A 16,698-nucleotide genomic window follows, 5' to 3' on the forward strand; every position below is an offset into this window, starting at 1 on the left:
GCACCAATCCAAGTTTCTACATTGTTACCTACTGTAAGCTGGCAATCGTTTGGTGCCCCTGTTATAAATCTGTAACAATCCTGCTTGTGTGCCTAACGAAATGGCCGCCTTTCAGTTTTAATCAATCCTTCAGTCAGTGTAACTCTGCAGCTACAATGTATCCTTATATTACTAAGGTAGCATTATCTATTGTTACAGTTTGCAGCTCAAACTGCTGGGAACATTGGCCACAAATTATCACAAACAGGAGAGTATTGCAAAGATCTTGCACTGTTGGGGAGATGGACTAAAACCTCTGCTATAGCCGTGCTCAGGGTGCCAGCGTCGCGACGTAGAGTGCACGCGCCCGCCCTTGCGCGTGTCCGTCCCCCGCGCGATGTGTGAACATCCCATGTACTGGGCGGCAAGACATTAGGGAGGCAATTGGGGGCGTGGCAAACGCATTACGGAGCTGGTCCGCCCTCTTTGGCTGAACCAGCTCACGTGACGCTGACGTCACGCAGCTGCAGCCTGAAAGAGAAATTCCCAAGGAATTACCAGGATGGGCAGGTGGGTTACGTGGATCGCTTATTCCTGCCTCCTGCACATTGCTAGTGGGGTTTACCCTTAAAACCCCTACCTTAGCCATGCCCACCTACATGCCAGGTACACCTGGCTGAGAGTGCAGGTAGCAAAACACACAAAACCCCAGCAAGCTCTTTTTGGGAACCCCTGAGCCCCCACAAAATATATATGTATATAAGTGTCAAAATGGAGTGCTATTGAGCGTGGCATATGTATACAACAAACGACAGAGAAGTCCAATGCTACATCCAACATGACAAAAATACACAGTAAAATACTTATATAGTCTCTTGAAAAAGGGTCATTTAGTTTAACCCTTTGGCCGAAGCGTTGTAAGCTTGCAAGCCACGACAAGGCAGACCCTGTTCGCAAGTCCTAACACTACCAGATAAAATACTAATATACCTCTATTAGGATTACAATTCTCATTTACCTCTATGAGGAGGGAGAAAGACCACCATTGGATCTATATCCAGTAGAATGAAAGGATCTGCAAACTAGGGAAGTGGGGAAGGGCGGGCTTAAAACCTGGCAAGGGGGAGCCACTAACCTCCAAAACCTTACTCGCTGTCGTTTGAGAGTGCATGTAGTATGGTACCCCCTGTCGCTTCTCCTTTTGCTTGCCAAATGGTCCCCCGGGGTCATCCTACATCGGCACCATCCGGTGATCTCCCAGAGGAAGCCCATTTGTACCAGATGTCTGCCCATGGCCACAGCCCTTAAGGTCTCTATGGCCCAAAATAAGGCCTCTGCCCTCGCTTTCTGCTCTGGTAAGCACTAGTTAGGAGATCAAACGTAACGTAAGAAGACGGACAGAAAAACACGTTGCATTGTTCATGGCTGAGTTTCATTTTACTCACATTCCTGCAAAGTTTATATGAAAAGGCGTGAGCCAGAGATGAAAACTTTCAAGGTTTCATTTTGCCCCTCCAGGTTTTAAAGATAACAGCAGTGGCTTTAATTATGATATTGTATGTTCCTGGCATTACAATAATTGACACAAATATGTATCACAAATATATAACACTTTCCCATACAATATCAGCCTCTTGATGCATTCAGGTGAACTTAAGTGAAAATGCTTTTCATTTTTTAATGGCAGAAAAAGTCTCATTACACAAATTGGAAAATGGACTATTTGCGCTTTCATTTTTAAGTATAAATACTATTTTTTTTTTTTTAAACTTTCAATTTTTGTTGGGTTTTACATTATAAGGAAATGCTTTAAATGTGTCTTTACATTCTGTAACAGAAATACATTCTTCAATATAATTTGAGACGGATTCATAAAAATAAAAAGGGAGGGGTAGGAGTGTGAGATAAAATTTGGTTTCCTAAATAAGTCAGTTAGAGCAGTGATTCTCAACTCCAGTCTCCCAGAACCCCCAACAAGAAGTAGTTTATTCTACGAAACATGTTGGATGATTTTTATCTAGTGCCTTAATATTGCCATTGCCTCCATTGGCTTCACCCTGCTAGTATTACTCCCGGTGGTAATTTTGGGCATATGAGAGACTTTGAGAGACTTTGAGAGACTTTGACTGCCTCCCTGCCGGTTCCCTCGCTGCTGCGGAGACTGTGACGTCATCACGCAGTATCCCGTGACGGAGCGACAACGTGGCACGCCGAGTGTACCCTTGCAGAGCTGAGGTCTCACCCCCGTACAGTGGATCTGCTCGCTGAGCTACACGAGCTGCACCAGACGGCTTGGAAGCGCGAGCGGTCCCACCATGCACCAATACCTGCAACGGAGCGTGGTTGCTGTAAAGGGAAATCCCCCTTGGGAGCGATGTACTGCTGGATGAGGGGTTTTGGACATTAATCCTGCTCCTGAACCAACGTAGCGCCCCCGCTGAGAGAAGCAAGCTGCAGACTCTTCTGACAACAGTTGCTGAGTGGTAACTTGTGTGAAACACACTAAATGCACCTATTCCACTGTTTTGATGTACGCAGATTTATTACTCGTGATCTCTCTCTGTATGTTTTAGGAAAGGTAACAAAATCTTGTAGTAAATCCAAGGTTTTACCTTGTTGAGAGCTGTAAGCTTTTCCGTGGCTCCAATCTGCCAAACATCACGAATTAAGTGGGAGTGACCCCCGAGTATTTCCAACAGAATGACAAATTCAATTTGGCCGCACAAAGCATAAGCGCAGTAAAGATTTTGGTATTCTTCTGCAAGAGTACTTCCAAACCATTTAACAAAAATATTACAAGTTCTAAGGGAGTATTTTCCCCAGTTACTCTCTGCAGGGAATCAAGAATACCCAACTGTTATTGTTGAATTATATGGTAAAAAGAAAAAGAATCTACTTGAGTCTTGCTTGTGTTCGGTACCACTTAAGAAGAACTTTGTCGGATCTCTGTAATTGTAGCTGAACTAGAAGAAAATACTAGATGAAGCCAAATCTTGTTCTAGGTCTAAAGAATGCCACATTTGAATCCAAAATGCCATATAGCAATGCCAATATCCACATGTAAATCTCACACAGATAGAAACTGAGACACAACAATGAATACTACAAATTTTGAGTCAAAAGACAAAAAAAAAAAAATGCTAATCCACATACAATCAAAGCCAAAGGAAAAGGATAAGGCTGCGTCCATAGTACGAGTGATGTCGCTTGCACCGAATACAAACAAATGGATGCCAATGCGCTTGTGCATAGATGGCGCATGCACGAGGGGACGACTGGTACTTTGCGCGACAAACTGGTTTGAATTTGCCGCACAACGGCCCAGACACGTGCGCAGTTCAGCCAATGAGGGCGAACTGCTCACGTGACATCACTGGCACGTCCTCGCCATACCCCTATCGCGCAATCTTGCAGGACACAGATTGTGTGCAACTACAGGCGTGCGCGAAGCCACACGAGCGGTCGTGCGTGCGTGCCAGTACCATGTACGCGGCCTAAATGCAGTGCCGTCAACGCGAGCATAGGGGCCCCATGCTAATCTATGCACAGACCAGAATTTAACACTAATTTTCTGAACACTCGCCTGTGCCATCTCCATCAGTATAATTTACCAACTAAGTACAGCAGGGCCCCGCTTCTCGGAGCTCCGCTTTTCGGCGATCCGCCAATACGGCGGTGCTGAGAAGGAGGCTGCCATGTCGCCGCATATTGCCGCCATGTCCGTGCATGCGCAGAACGGGCCGGCCAGGGGTCGCGCAAGTGCAGAACGGGCCGGCCCGGGATCGCGCATGCGCGGAATGGAGGGGTTTCCTTCTGTCGCACATGCGCAGAACAGCGCATTGCCGGTTTGCGCATGCACACCTAACGAAAATCGCCGGTTCCACTTTCCGGCGACTTTTGCTTTACGACGGGTCCTCAGAACGGAACCGGCCGTATTAGTGGGGCCTTGCTGTGTACCATTTTTATGTTGAAATTTTTGTTTTTCAAGTTCAAGGCTCATGTTTACATTTTTATTCCTGTGAGTGGTTGTGTAGGCAGGGCCCAGTGCACTGCTTTGCCCGGGGGCTCCTGTTTCGGCAGCGTCCGCCACAGCGAGCGCTACAGTAGCCAGCGGGGACCTGGCCTAAGAAAACCACCAGGGTAATAGGATGAGGGTGGGAGAAAATGAAAAAACCATGATTTTAAAAATGCCAGCAGCTGACGGGAATAACTAGTTGGTAAACACCGAAGCAACCTAGTTAGTAGGTGCACATGTGGATACACTTAGTCCACAATGAATCAGTAGGGATCTTAAAAGTGTCGGATAGTCCTACCGCTCCCCTGAGAGGTAGGAAAGCTTGTAACATAACTACTTGTTGGTCCAATAAAAGGTATCATACCCCCAAATCCCTCTCCCCCCCTTGTTACTAGTACATGAGACTTTCTGTGTTCGAGTGCTGAGGACTTCTTTGATTATTTGTTGTAGTCTTTAGGAATTGGGGATTCCTTTTTGTCCTCGTGCAACCACAGTACTTCTTGTTTTGGGAAGTTATTCTTTAGTGCGTGGTGCTGTCTGTCACTGTATAGTGAATTAAAAAATGATAGATCCAGGAGATTATAGCATTTTGTTGAGGTTGCTTTAAGTAATATAGACTCAAACTGAGGGAGTGTTCTGTTAAGAGAAGATCTGACATAGGGGTTTTCAACCCAGTGTTTGATTTGTAATAAAAGGGAAAAGGTCATGAAAGGATAATTAATATCCTTCCTGAAAATAGAAATCTATCTTTGTCTAGTAATATATACTCAACTTTTTAAAATGTATCTTTAAGTCTATAATAAGTGAGCATGAGATAATTTAGAGCTGTAACTAATTATATGTGCACGTTATTTCCAAATAGCATCGTTCCTGTTAGGTGCCTGTTGCCCTTATAATATATTCACAGCCACTGGTAGTGCTTTGGTTTCCATGTGATCTTTTGATCTGCACTATATTTGTATAAAGGAGCAGGTAGACACACCTATAGCAAAGACGGGCGAGATTCATCACCGTTAATCTGTGCTTTTCCCAAGTGATGAATTCTAAGTAATTCCTTTCTCCTCCGTGTCTGTACATTTATAATTCTAACTATTTGATACAAATCTTTTTTTTTTTCGTACCTTCACTCTCTGTGACAGTACGGGATTAATTGCAAAGTACCTCTTTTTTCATGACATCCTTTTAACATTGAGTTATTTTTTTCCCTACAGGAGGAATTACTATGGTGGGAACTGGGCCAGCTTCACGTTTTCAGGACTATTGGCCTGGATAGAAGACTACAAGGTAAATCACACATTATCTATCATAAGTAGATAAGCAATGATTGGTTTTAAAATTCAATTACATTAACTGCAGGGTTAATATACAGACATAAAAATATGTATTTTTTTTTTTTTTGACAACTTAGTATTGATAACATGGTTTTGCTAAAACAGGGGCGGCCAACTCCAGTTCTCAAGGGCCACCAACAGGTCAGGTTGTAAGGAGATCCCTGCTTCAGCACAGATTGCTCAATCAGTGGGTCAGTCTTCAACTGCACCTCTTGTGCTGAAGCAGGCATAGCCTGAAAACCTGACCTGTTTGTGGTCCTTGAGGACTGGAGTTGCCCACCCCTGTGCTAAGAGGATGGGTATGTATTTATGCATATAATGGGGTGTATGACCATTAATTGTATCCTTTACATTCACAAAGAAACAGATCCACAAAGTTCAGTTGTCACATAAGGACGCGTCCATATTGCATGCGCGGCGTGAACAAAAGGCCGCACCTCAATGAGACAGAACGCGCAATGAAGTGCTCCGTCGCGCCCGATGCCATGCGCTCCGTCGCGGCCGATGCCATGCGCTCCGTCGCGCCCGATGCCATGCGCTCCGTCGCGGCCGATGCCATGCGCTCCGTCGCGGCCGATGCCATGCGCTCCGTCGCGGCCGATGCCATGCGCTCCGTGGCGCCCGATGCCATGCGCTCCGTCGCGCCCGATGCCATGCGCTCCGTCGCGCCCGATGCCATGCGCTCCGTCGCGCCCGATGCCATGCGCTCCGTCGCGCCCGATGCCATGCGCTCCGTCGCGCCCGATGCCATGCGCTCCGTCGCGCCCGATGCCATGCGCTCCGTTGCGCCCGATGCCATGCGCTCCGTCGCGCCCGATGCCATGCGCTCCGTCGCGCCCGATGCCATGCGCTCCGTGGCGCCCGATGCCATGCGCTCCGTGGCGCCCGATGCCATGCGCTCCGTCGCGCCCGATGCCATGCGCTCTGTCGCGCCCGATGCCATGCGCTCCGTCGCACCCGATGCCATGCGCTCCGTCGCGCCCGCACACGCCCACTATATCCGAGGCCTAACATGGCGTTAAATTAATCTAATTTAACGGAAACTAACAGTGTTTCTTCAAAGGACTGTAACAATGTTACGTTACGTCATGTTTTCTCCGGTAATGTGCTTAGCGATCACTATAACGGATGTTAGTGATAATAACATTATCATAAGGCTGAGTCCATAGGGACTTCAGCCGTGCGGAGGCGTGTCTGGGGGCGGGCCAGTGACATCACGGAGCTGGTTCGCCCTCATTGGGCGAACCGCTCACGTGACTGGCCCATCGCTCCCCTCAGCGCGCAAACTAAAAAAAATGTAAGAACTACGCCTCTGCACGCCTGCGGAAGCGTGTGCGAGCCCCTGCTTAAGCCGCTTTCATTGCGGCTGCAGGGGCTCACTGGAAGCGTGAGCGCGGGTCAGCGGGTAAGCGCTGACCATGCCCTCGGCCTAACATTGCATATCCACAAACGTTTTACCTTCTACTTTTCTTCCCCCTCTCTCCCTCTCTCCCCCTCACCCCTTCTCCCCCTCCCTCCCTCTCCCCCTCCCTCCCTCTCCCCCTCCTTCCCTCTCCCCTTCCCTCTCTCCCTTTCTCCCTTCACCAAAAACCCCGGATTGGAGTAACGCCAAGACTGACAAAGCGTCACGTTGCTGGTAGATAACCGCATGGTTAGGCTACAATAACGTCACATTAAGCGTATGCTAATGAGATGTAGTTCGGACGTTGTTTTTGCATATTATTAGCTTTGAGAATACCATGTTAACGCTCCTATTTTAGGTAACGTAACATTATGAGTCCTGATTTAACAGAGCACTGTGGATTCAGCCCCAAATGCTTAAAAACAAATAGAAATCCATTTTTTGTGATTCCCTTTTGCATTTATTTTACTTGCCAGCAAGTTGAATCCGGCAGTGAGGAAGCAACAACTTATAAGGATCAGATCCTTGAGAATGAAGAAAGTATTCTCCTCAACAAGAGGGATAAAACAATTCAGAATATTGAAGTCTTCTCTTATTCAAGGTATGTAAACCGGTGTACAAAAACCAAATACTTTTATAAATCATGATATTCTGATACTCTAGCAGCATTTTACTGAGAGTTATAGCACAATGTAACCATTCTATAAATAATACTTATGTGGCATGCATGTGAAGATCATATTCAGTCATTTGTATAAATCCAAAGCAGGAATTCAGATCCTGGGTTAAAAGAAGTTACTAGGTGAACATTGGGACCTAATATGCACTAAAATATATATATATATTTGTCTTCAATTTGCTTTAAGATTATATGCAAGTGATATCAAATGTCAGAATTGGAAGGAAATGGGATAAATCAGTAGACTTCGTGTTAGCTTCTGTGAATATTAGTTAATATTATATAAGCCCCCATGTCTACTCAATGCAAATCTGCTTTTATAAGGAACTTGTATTAATAGGAGGCCACAGGCTGAGATCAGTCTTGTTTTTATAAAAGTGCACATTCCAGCCACGTTTAAGCAGCAGTCTGCTCTGATCACCGCAGCGTTTTATTTATTTTACTGTTATATATTTATTTTGCTTATTTTTTTCTTACTCTTTTCTAAAGCTTTGTTTTGAAGATCTAAACGTTTGAAACATAAAGTGTCCGGGAGGTTAAAATGAAGCTCTCCCCAGAGCCTATTATCTAAAGATTACCATAGTAACCTCAGAAGCAAGAGATTACAAAAATCATGCTTTTTAACACCAGAAATCGTAAGCTAATTGACATAGCCCTCATTAAGCATTTTTCTTCTGTAGTAATGTACGCTTTGCTCATAGTTAATACTTTTCCATGAGCAGTGCAGACGAAATACCTAAATCTTCTTGTATATGTTAGCTGAGTAAATGAGGATCCATCTTTAACCCTTACAGTGCGAGAGGGGACGTAGCACCAACGTGCTATAGCCTCACGGACACATGACCGCTCCTCTGCAATTAGTGTCGTGACATCATTGCGGCTATAAAGCAGTGAGGACAATCTCTCCTAGAAAAGGAGAAAAATAGCAATTACATTCACCCAACAGTTTGTTTTTTTGTCCGCATTGGAACTGCGCTATTCTTATTTCCAGGCGATCCCTAGTTCTTGAGAAATGTGCCTTTTAATGTGCTGTTATTCCTCATATTTGGGAAATCAAAATGGCCTCCACTTCAGCCTCACTCCCGCACGCCAATAGGAAGCCTCAGCATCATCCCGGCAGGACATCGCGGCTTCCTATTGGATGATGATGCTGGCCACCTTGACATCTTTTTTTTTTTTTTTTACACGTCACTAAAATAATTCTCAGGAATCGGGATTCTCGGAGCTCCGAATAATACAGTTTAGTTTTTAAACTTAAACATTTCCTTTCACCATCTCTCAATGGGCGCCTCCCCTGTATATAAAATACAGCCACTGCGGTCACATTCACTTTACAAGGTGTCCATATTTATTGGTGCATTGAAACCGCAGGGAAAAAGTAACAGGTGTTGTTTATACACTGTAATTTTCCTCTTGAACATCCTGGCCTGATAGTCCTTGGGTAAATTTGGTCATAAATATTTTGACTGTTCCACATAAAGCACACGGATCAGATACTCCTTTGGAACACATTGGCACTTTTTGAAACAAATGCGGATTCTTTTTTTTTTTTTAATGTAAACTTCAATCACTTACATGGTGTAATCTGTCATTTTTGCAACTGGTAACAACAAGTTTCTTGTGTTCTTCCGATGGCAACTAGTATTGTGCCCATTGCATTATGGAAATAAGAAGATCAAGATGATATATAAAAGTAATACATCACTATACGCTAGGTGGGTAAAAATTCTGACCACACCCTGTGTTCAATGAACATGCTCATATCTTTAATCTGGTCTATGCATAAAGCGGCAGTTCCACCTGGACATTTTTGTTTTTTTATTATTACAGCATGTAAGCCAGGTCCTCTGAACTGCATTATTTTTCGATCCCAACTCCCGAGGTATGCACTGGTGTCGTTACCAGTGTCTGTGATCCCTCCAGGAAACTCAAAAAGGGGCGCCAAATTTGGTGGACCAATAAGAAGCTGCAATGTCATCAGTTGTGGCTTCCTATTGGACAGCCATTTTAAATCCCTTAAAAACAAACACAAAAAAAAAACCAGGTAACTTCACTATCATCTCGGCAACCAGTGGGTCACTGCAGGTGAATATATCACGGTTTAGTTCCAGAGGACCCACCAGTTTCCCATGCTGTAAACAAAAGAGGGGTTAGTTAGGCAGGATTGCTTCTTCAGTGTTTGCTGGGTAGTTGATTATATGGGCAGTTGTCCTACACAATGGGCACAGAAATGAAACCTTTAACAGCAGATTTATACATCAACCCAGCAGTGTAATCTAAATACTTTAGTGGGTCAGATCTTATCATATTAAGGGGCTTGGGATGAATTTACCATAAAATGCAGAAATCTACATTCTAACACATATATATATATATATATATATATATATATATATATATATATATATATATACATATATATATATATATATATATATATACATAAATAATTTCTATATTACTATTTTACTATATACAGTGGCGAGAACGTTTGTGAACCCCTTTGAATTTTCACATATTTCAAACCTAAAATGCTATTAGATATTAGTCTAGGTCCTAATAATAGATAAAGATAACCGGATCAAACAAATGACACGTAAACACGATACTTTAAAAAAAAAATGTATTGATAAATGATTCAGCATTCAATATCCATGTGTGAAAAAGTATGTGAACCGTTACATTCAGTACCTGGTGTCGCCCCCTTGAGCAGTAATAACTTAAACTGCGAGTTTCTTGTAACTGATGGTCAGTCTCTCACATCGGTTTTGAGGAATTTGGGCCCATTCCTGCTTACAGAACTGCTTCAACTCAGTGATATTTGAGGGCTTCCTTGCATGGACAGCTCGCTTCAGGTCCTTGTACAACATTTCGTTAAACATTTAGGTCCGGACATTGACTAGGCCACTCTAAAACGTGGAATTTCTTCTACTGCAGACATTCTTTTGTAGATCTGCTTGAATGTTAAGGATCACTGTCTTGCTGCAGGAACCACTTTCGTTTCAGTGTAAGCTCATAGCCTGACATTCTCCTCTGGAATCTTCTGATACAATGTAGGATTCATGGTTGTGTCAATGATGTAAAACATACAGGACACCTGCAAGCTCATATTGAACCCCGCAGTTGTGTCAATGATGGCAAGCCGTCCAGGTCTTGAGGCAGCAAAGCAACCCCAAACCATCACACTCCCACCACCATGCTTGATGCTTGGGATGAAGTTATTCTGTTTGAACACAGTGTTTGGTTGTCGCCAAACATAACGTTTCTCATTGAGGCCAAAAAGTTCTACCTTTGATCCGTCTGTCCAGAGAACATTGTTCCAGAAGACTTGTGGATCATCTATGTGCTCTTTGGCGAACTTCAGATGTGAAGCAATGTTCTTTTTAGAGAGCAGTAGTTTCCTTCTGGCTATCCTTCCATGAACACCATTCTTGTTCATTTTTTTTCTGATAGTTGAGTAAAGAACACTCTCTTTAGCCAAGGCGAGAGTGGCCTACAGATCCTTGGATGTTACTCTGGGGTTCTTTGTGACTTCCTGGACTATTTTCTGGTTTGTTCTTGGAGAGATTTTGGTAGGACTACCACTCCTGGGTAGAATAATGGTGGTCTTGAACTTTCTCCACTTGTAAACAATCTGTCTGACAGTGGATTCGTAGAGACTCAAATTCTTGGAAATGGTTTTATAAGACTGATGAGCATCAATAAAGGCTTTTTTGAGGTCGTCAGAGATTTCTTTTGATCGTGGCATAACGTGTTTCCACACACCTGTATGGTGAAGACCAAACTCATAAACTTTCTGATCTTTATATAGGATGGGGCCTTCCAAACGCACACCTGAAGATCTACCTAATTATGTAAACACCTGATTATAATTATCCCTATTAATTTAGCTGATAAAACCATGGTTTCACTTACTTTTGCACATATCCTGACTCTTAATTACTCATTGTTTGTCTAATTCATGCATCATTTTGTTTAAAAAAACATGGAATTGATTAATATAAACCCTATTGTATTGTCACGAATGTGCTCGCCACAAACCGGGACCGGACCGCGGGGCTGAGGTGGGGTTGTATAAGCACCGACCTTAGACCGCGCAGGCTGATCCGGATTGCGCAGTTCGTAGTCGTACGTAGCAGGGTCAGGACTGGGGAAGGCAGCATCGTCAGTGGACAAGCCAGGGTCAGGACTGGAGACATCAGGATAAACGTTGTTCAAGCAGGAGTTCGGCAACAGGTAGTCAGGAGTTCCCCGCTTCAGCTTAGGAGCGCGGGAGTGGACTCTGCGCGTGCGGCGACCATGGCCCATGGTGTTGGTCTCAGGAAGTGATAGGTAGACCGGAGTGGGCACACCGTCAGGCAGCAGTGGTAGATCAGTGCTTCAGCGCAAGAGTCCTGAGCGGGCTGGAGAATCCTCCGCTTCAGCGCAGGAACCAGGACACGGCCTCTGCAGTAGAGAATGAGCAGCAGACCCCAGGAACCAGGGAGCTGAAGGCAACACTGGGGAAACCACCGCTTCAGCACAAGAGACAGGAACAGACCGCTGCGTGACACTAGCAGCCGGTCTCAGGAAACAAGGAGCTGAAGTAAACAAGGAGAGTACTCCGCTTCAGCACAGGAGACAGGAACTGACCGCTGCATGAGGCTAGCAGCCGGTCTCAGGAAACAGGGAGCTGAAGTCAATAAGGAGATTACTCCGCTTCAGCACAGGAGACAGGAACAGACCGCTGCGTGACACTAGGAGCCGGTCTCAGGATACACAGGATAATCAGGAAATACAGACCCCTGCATGAACACTAGCAGCAGGCCTCAGGAACTAGGGAATAACAACTAGAGAGGTTAATACATACACAGACAAGCCAAGGGCTTATGGCAGAACACTTGTGACATCCAGGAAGGACTATGCTCGGCAGGGAGCATTGTGGGAAGGCTGTCTTTAAAGGTCAGTGAACCAATAGCAGAAGGGGCGTGTGACAGCATAGCTTTAATGAGTGAACCCAGGGTGGAGCTGCAGTGAATATCAGGAGCAGTTTTCCAGGACTGCATAGGTCTTAGAGGCAAGGTAAGCAGTAAACTGAGGTGTGGATTCCTTACATGTATATTTAAGAAAAGACTGATTTTGATTGAAGAAGGTTATCCTGGAAAATCTATGGATTTTTCGTAATTAGCATTGGGGTTCACAAACTCTTTCTCGCCATTCTATATATTTCTGTATGTATAAAGACCCATGTCTGGCATTCCTTGTGAAAAGAAAAATGCAAAACAAGTTTAAAAAATAAATAAATACCAGAAAAAACAAGAGTCCTTAGTATAAGGTCGATTTTCTGTTGAGCATCACCAGTTCTTACACACGAAAAGTGAATGTTCAACGAGGCAGAAGGCCAAGCTTAAGCGTCTTTGTGAGCATGTTCAGCAGAAAATCGTGCACCAAGCATGTTATCAAACAAAAATAATGATTAACCCGACAGCATTAGCATAAATAAAAAACGTTATCTGCATTTACTTGCATTTTATCCAGCTCGATGAATATGGCTCTAATGACACAAGGTATAAAAGATATTCAAGTTTGCCCGTCAGGGAGCCTTCCTCCATGAAAGCTAAAGAGAGAAGCCGGAGGAATTCAGCTCAGAGGACACCGTTAAAAATAAATACATTTGAACAGGGGTGGCCATCTCCAGTCTTCAAGGGTTATCCCTGCTTCAGCACAGATGGCTCAATCAGCGGCTCAGTTGTTGACTGAGCCACCTGTGCTGAAGCAGGGATATCTTGAAAACCTGACCTGTTGATGGCCCTTGAGGATTGGAGTTGGCCACCTCTGCATCAGATGTTCGGCCTTGGCTGATCTGGAGATACCTTGGTGTGGTTGGCAACTGTGCCCAAAATATGTAACTAAAAATCTACATGGATATGAAATACTTGTAGTTAATTAGTTAAAGATGTGCAGGCTTTTATACAGCATGATACAAGTAATAAGAAAGGGTTCATAATGGTGAAATGTTGAGTTTTAGTGAATTTTGAAGTGGTACGATGTTTTTTTGTTTTTTTTTAATTAATAGGGGTTTATCTTTTTCAGTGTTGAACAATGCTACTTATATGTTACCAACAATACCGTGTATGCAGAGAAGAAAATTAAATACAAATCTTGTAGGACTAGATATTTTTAATGCATTAATTTATTCAAACTCCATTTCTTAGTGGCCTATCATTTTGGGGAGCAAAAAATCAGATCCAGAAATGTACTATTTTTTAAAGTGTTTTTTTAAGTGGGTCTGAGTACAAGTCTATTTTGAATCATAATTGACCCAGAGTCAGTGAGACTTAAACAAATGTTAGTACAGGCAGTCCTCGTTTTACGACGCTTCGCTTTACGACGAATGGCTTATCCGACGCTGTCCAATTCATCCCTATGGCCGGTTTTACGACGCCGAAATGGCTTATTTGACGCTCTTACGACGCTTTGCATTATGTCAATCAGAAGGCTGCAGTCAAAGAAATCGTCCAGATCAGTCTGTGTGAGGGTTTAGTGGGGTATTTATGCCTTTAAACATGTCTAACAGTTTTATTACTTGTGTAAACAGGTGAACAAAAAGGCGCGAACAGCTTAATAAGGAGTGAATAAATAATATTAGTGTAAATGATGAAATTAAATAGATGTGATGACCAAAAACCCCCCAGCTCAAACCTCACTGGTGGGACCTGTTTCACGGGTTCCAAAGTTTAGAAGTATCTCAGAACATCCAGGGGGAGCATATATAGGGTTGAGAAAACAAAACAAGATACACAAATATAAGTGCAGACGTATCACAATCAGTGGATAAATGTGGCAGTGTCTTGGCTCATATAGCTGTTCTACTCACAGGACTAAAGTGTATATATAAGCAGTTGGCAAATAGGGTTGCCACCCTTGAAGGTATAAAGGCACCGGACCACCTATCGATACTCCGTCAGCATATACCGCATGTATAAAGAGAGAGAAAACTACATAGTGCGATCAATAATGTAAACTTTATAAAAAATGAATGGGTAAAAAATGCGCACTTACAATGTGCTAATATAATAAAAGCATTGGTCACAAATTGTGAGTAGGAGATGTCCCGAGCAGCTCACCGCCTCCCTGGGTCATCAGGCTGGATGCCACGGCACTGTATCCACGATCGGAGCCTCCCTCTGTGCGCCCGTCTGATCCTCTGACGTCACGGCTGCAGGTTTGGTTCAGCTACGGGTCGCCTCCAAGACCAAAATAGGTCTGCTGGTTTACTCTACGCGTTTCGCCCAGCTACCAGTGTAAAATATCTGATTACCTAAGAACAGTATAATGTCCCCCTTAGGAGGTATGTGGGTACAAGGAACATTAGCCCCAGAACGCAGGTAAGCGGACTGGGGTACTCACAGTTAGCAGATATCAGCTGTTCCTTAGGTGTGCGTCACGCTGATGATAAACAGTAGAAAAAATCCAGCGGGAGGTAAGCGGAGCACAGCAGAGCAAATGCAGGGGCTAAACACCAAAATGAATAAAAGTCCTTTATTGCATGATCGACATCATGGTAAGTGGTGAGTAAAAATCTCTCACCACTTACCATGATGTCGATCATGCAATAAAGGACTTTTATTCATTTTGGTGTTTAGCCCCTGCATTTGCTCTGCTGTGCTCCGCTTACCTCCCGCAGGATTTTTTCTAGTATTCCTCATTAGTATTTTGAGTATTTGTTGTGTACTGTTAAGCGCTATGTACATTAATGGCGCTATATCAATAAAGACATACAATACAATACAATGCTATACTGTACATTTGTTGTATTCTCCACAAACGTTATTTTATATCGGTATATATCCATACCAGATGTTTAATAGAGTTTTTTCGTATCCTAAAGAAAATAAAAAGCCAATTTATAAGAATCTGCAAATAAGTCTGCTAAAAATGGGTGTTTTTACCCTTTTTTGAAGAAGTAGATAACTCACTATGCAGCAATGGGGGGGAGGGGGGAGGGGGGAGAGGGGCGGGGGGGGGAGAGAGTGGGTTGCAAAATCTGTTTAAATGAAGAGATCATTTTCCTATCTCCTTTAAATGAGATTATTTCTAATATTTACATTACATTTGAAGCAGCTGGCTAAGACTAAGTGACTCCATCCACTTAATTAGGTTTAATGGTTTATTTTCCCATAAAACCTTTTTGGTTAATAATTATATTGTGTAGTAGAAATTAATATTAATGATCCTTCCCCCACTTTCTCATCCCGTAATATAGATGTGAATTGAGCAGAAATGTCTTCTCTTGTTTGAAGGAAGACGCTCAGTCCGCGATTCATCAATGTGATTAGTCTCTCCTGCTTCCTGCAAATCAAAGGCATAATTGGGTTTTTGAGGACAGATAGATTATGCAGAAAAATCATTTACAGTGGACACATTTAACAGCAATGTCAAGGAAGAAAGGGAGCCGGGCAAAGCGTCTCACTTCTGGGCTATACAAACACGTAACATAAGGAATCAGTTTGTGGAATGTTTTTATTCCCACATTGCTCACTTAAAGCAGAAATCCTGCTTTCCCTTTTTATATAGTACTGAAGCAGGGGGTCTCTGGAGCTCAACTGTATTAATATTGGCTTTGGGGACCCCTGCTTCCAGAGATACTTACCCCCGTAGGGGGTGCCGGTAGCAACTCCCACTGGGCTGTGTGGGGCAAACATAATGGCGGCTTAAATGTCCCGTATCATGCGGGCCAATAGGAAGACGTGATGTCTTCCCTTAAAGCTTCCTATTGGCCCATGTGAGCAGGACCTTTAAACCTGCGGGGCTGCTTCTGGCACCCAATAAGGAGGTAAGAATCTCGGGGAGCAGGGGGCCCCCAGAGGTGAAATTAACGCAGTTCAGCTCCAGAGACCCCCTGCTTTCCACCTATTAAAAAAATGATAATAACACATATTCTGCTGCTTTAATCCAGTAGTGTTACTGTTACTACCTTCATTTATTGTAGTTGCAGGGTGCCAGAAGTTGAGGTTGGCAGAAAAATTCCCATAAGCGATTCGCTCTTATTAATGCAATTGCCTCTGACAGGAGAAGTGTTTGTCAATCAAGTGTTTTCTTTACTCTAACCAGGGGTGCACGAGATTATCTGGGGGGTGTGGGCGCGGCGGTTACAGAGGCCCCGCCCTTCCCCGAAGGCATTTAAATTAATCAGGGATCGCGCGAGGCCTCTGTAACTTTACTTACCTTAATTTTCCAGCGACGCATCGCCATGGCAACTCGAAGTCAAAAACGCCACGGGGTCACACGACGGCACGTTGCCATGGCAACG

At 43.9% G+C, this 16,698-nt stretch overlaps 1 protein-coding gene across 1 annotated transcript in view; it reads left to right on the plus strand.

Moving 5' to 3' along the window:
• Positions 1 to 16,698, plus strand: part of CHM (CHM Rab escort protein) — a 104,909-nt gene that overhangs the window by 23,088 nt on the left and 65,123 nt on the right. The window contains exons 3-4 of the mRNA XM_075572854.1: positions 5,206 to 5,278; positions 7,204 to 7,328. Of these exons, the coding sequence (XP_075428969.1) occupies positions 5,206 to 5,278; positions 7,204 to 7,328 (198 nt within the window). The remainder of the gene's footprint in view (positions 1 to 5,205; positions 5,279 to 7,203; positions 7,329 to 16,698) is intronic.

This window comes from Ascaphus truei, chromosome 16, assembly GCF_040206685.1.
Source record: "Ascaphus truei isolate aAscTru1 chromosome 16, aAscTru1.hap1, whole genome shotgun sequence".
NCBI classification, from domain to species: Eukaryota; Metazoa; Chordata; class Amphibia; order Anura; family Ascaphidae; genus Ascaphus; species Ascaphus truei.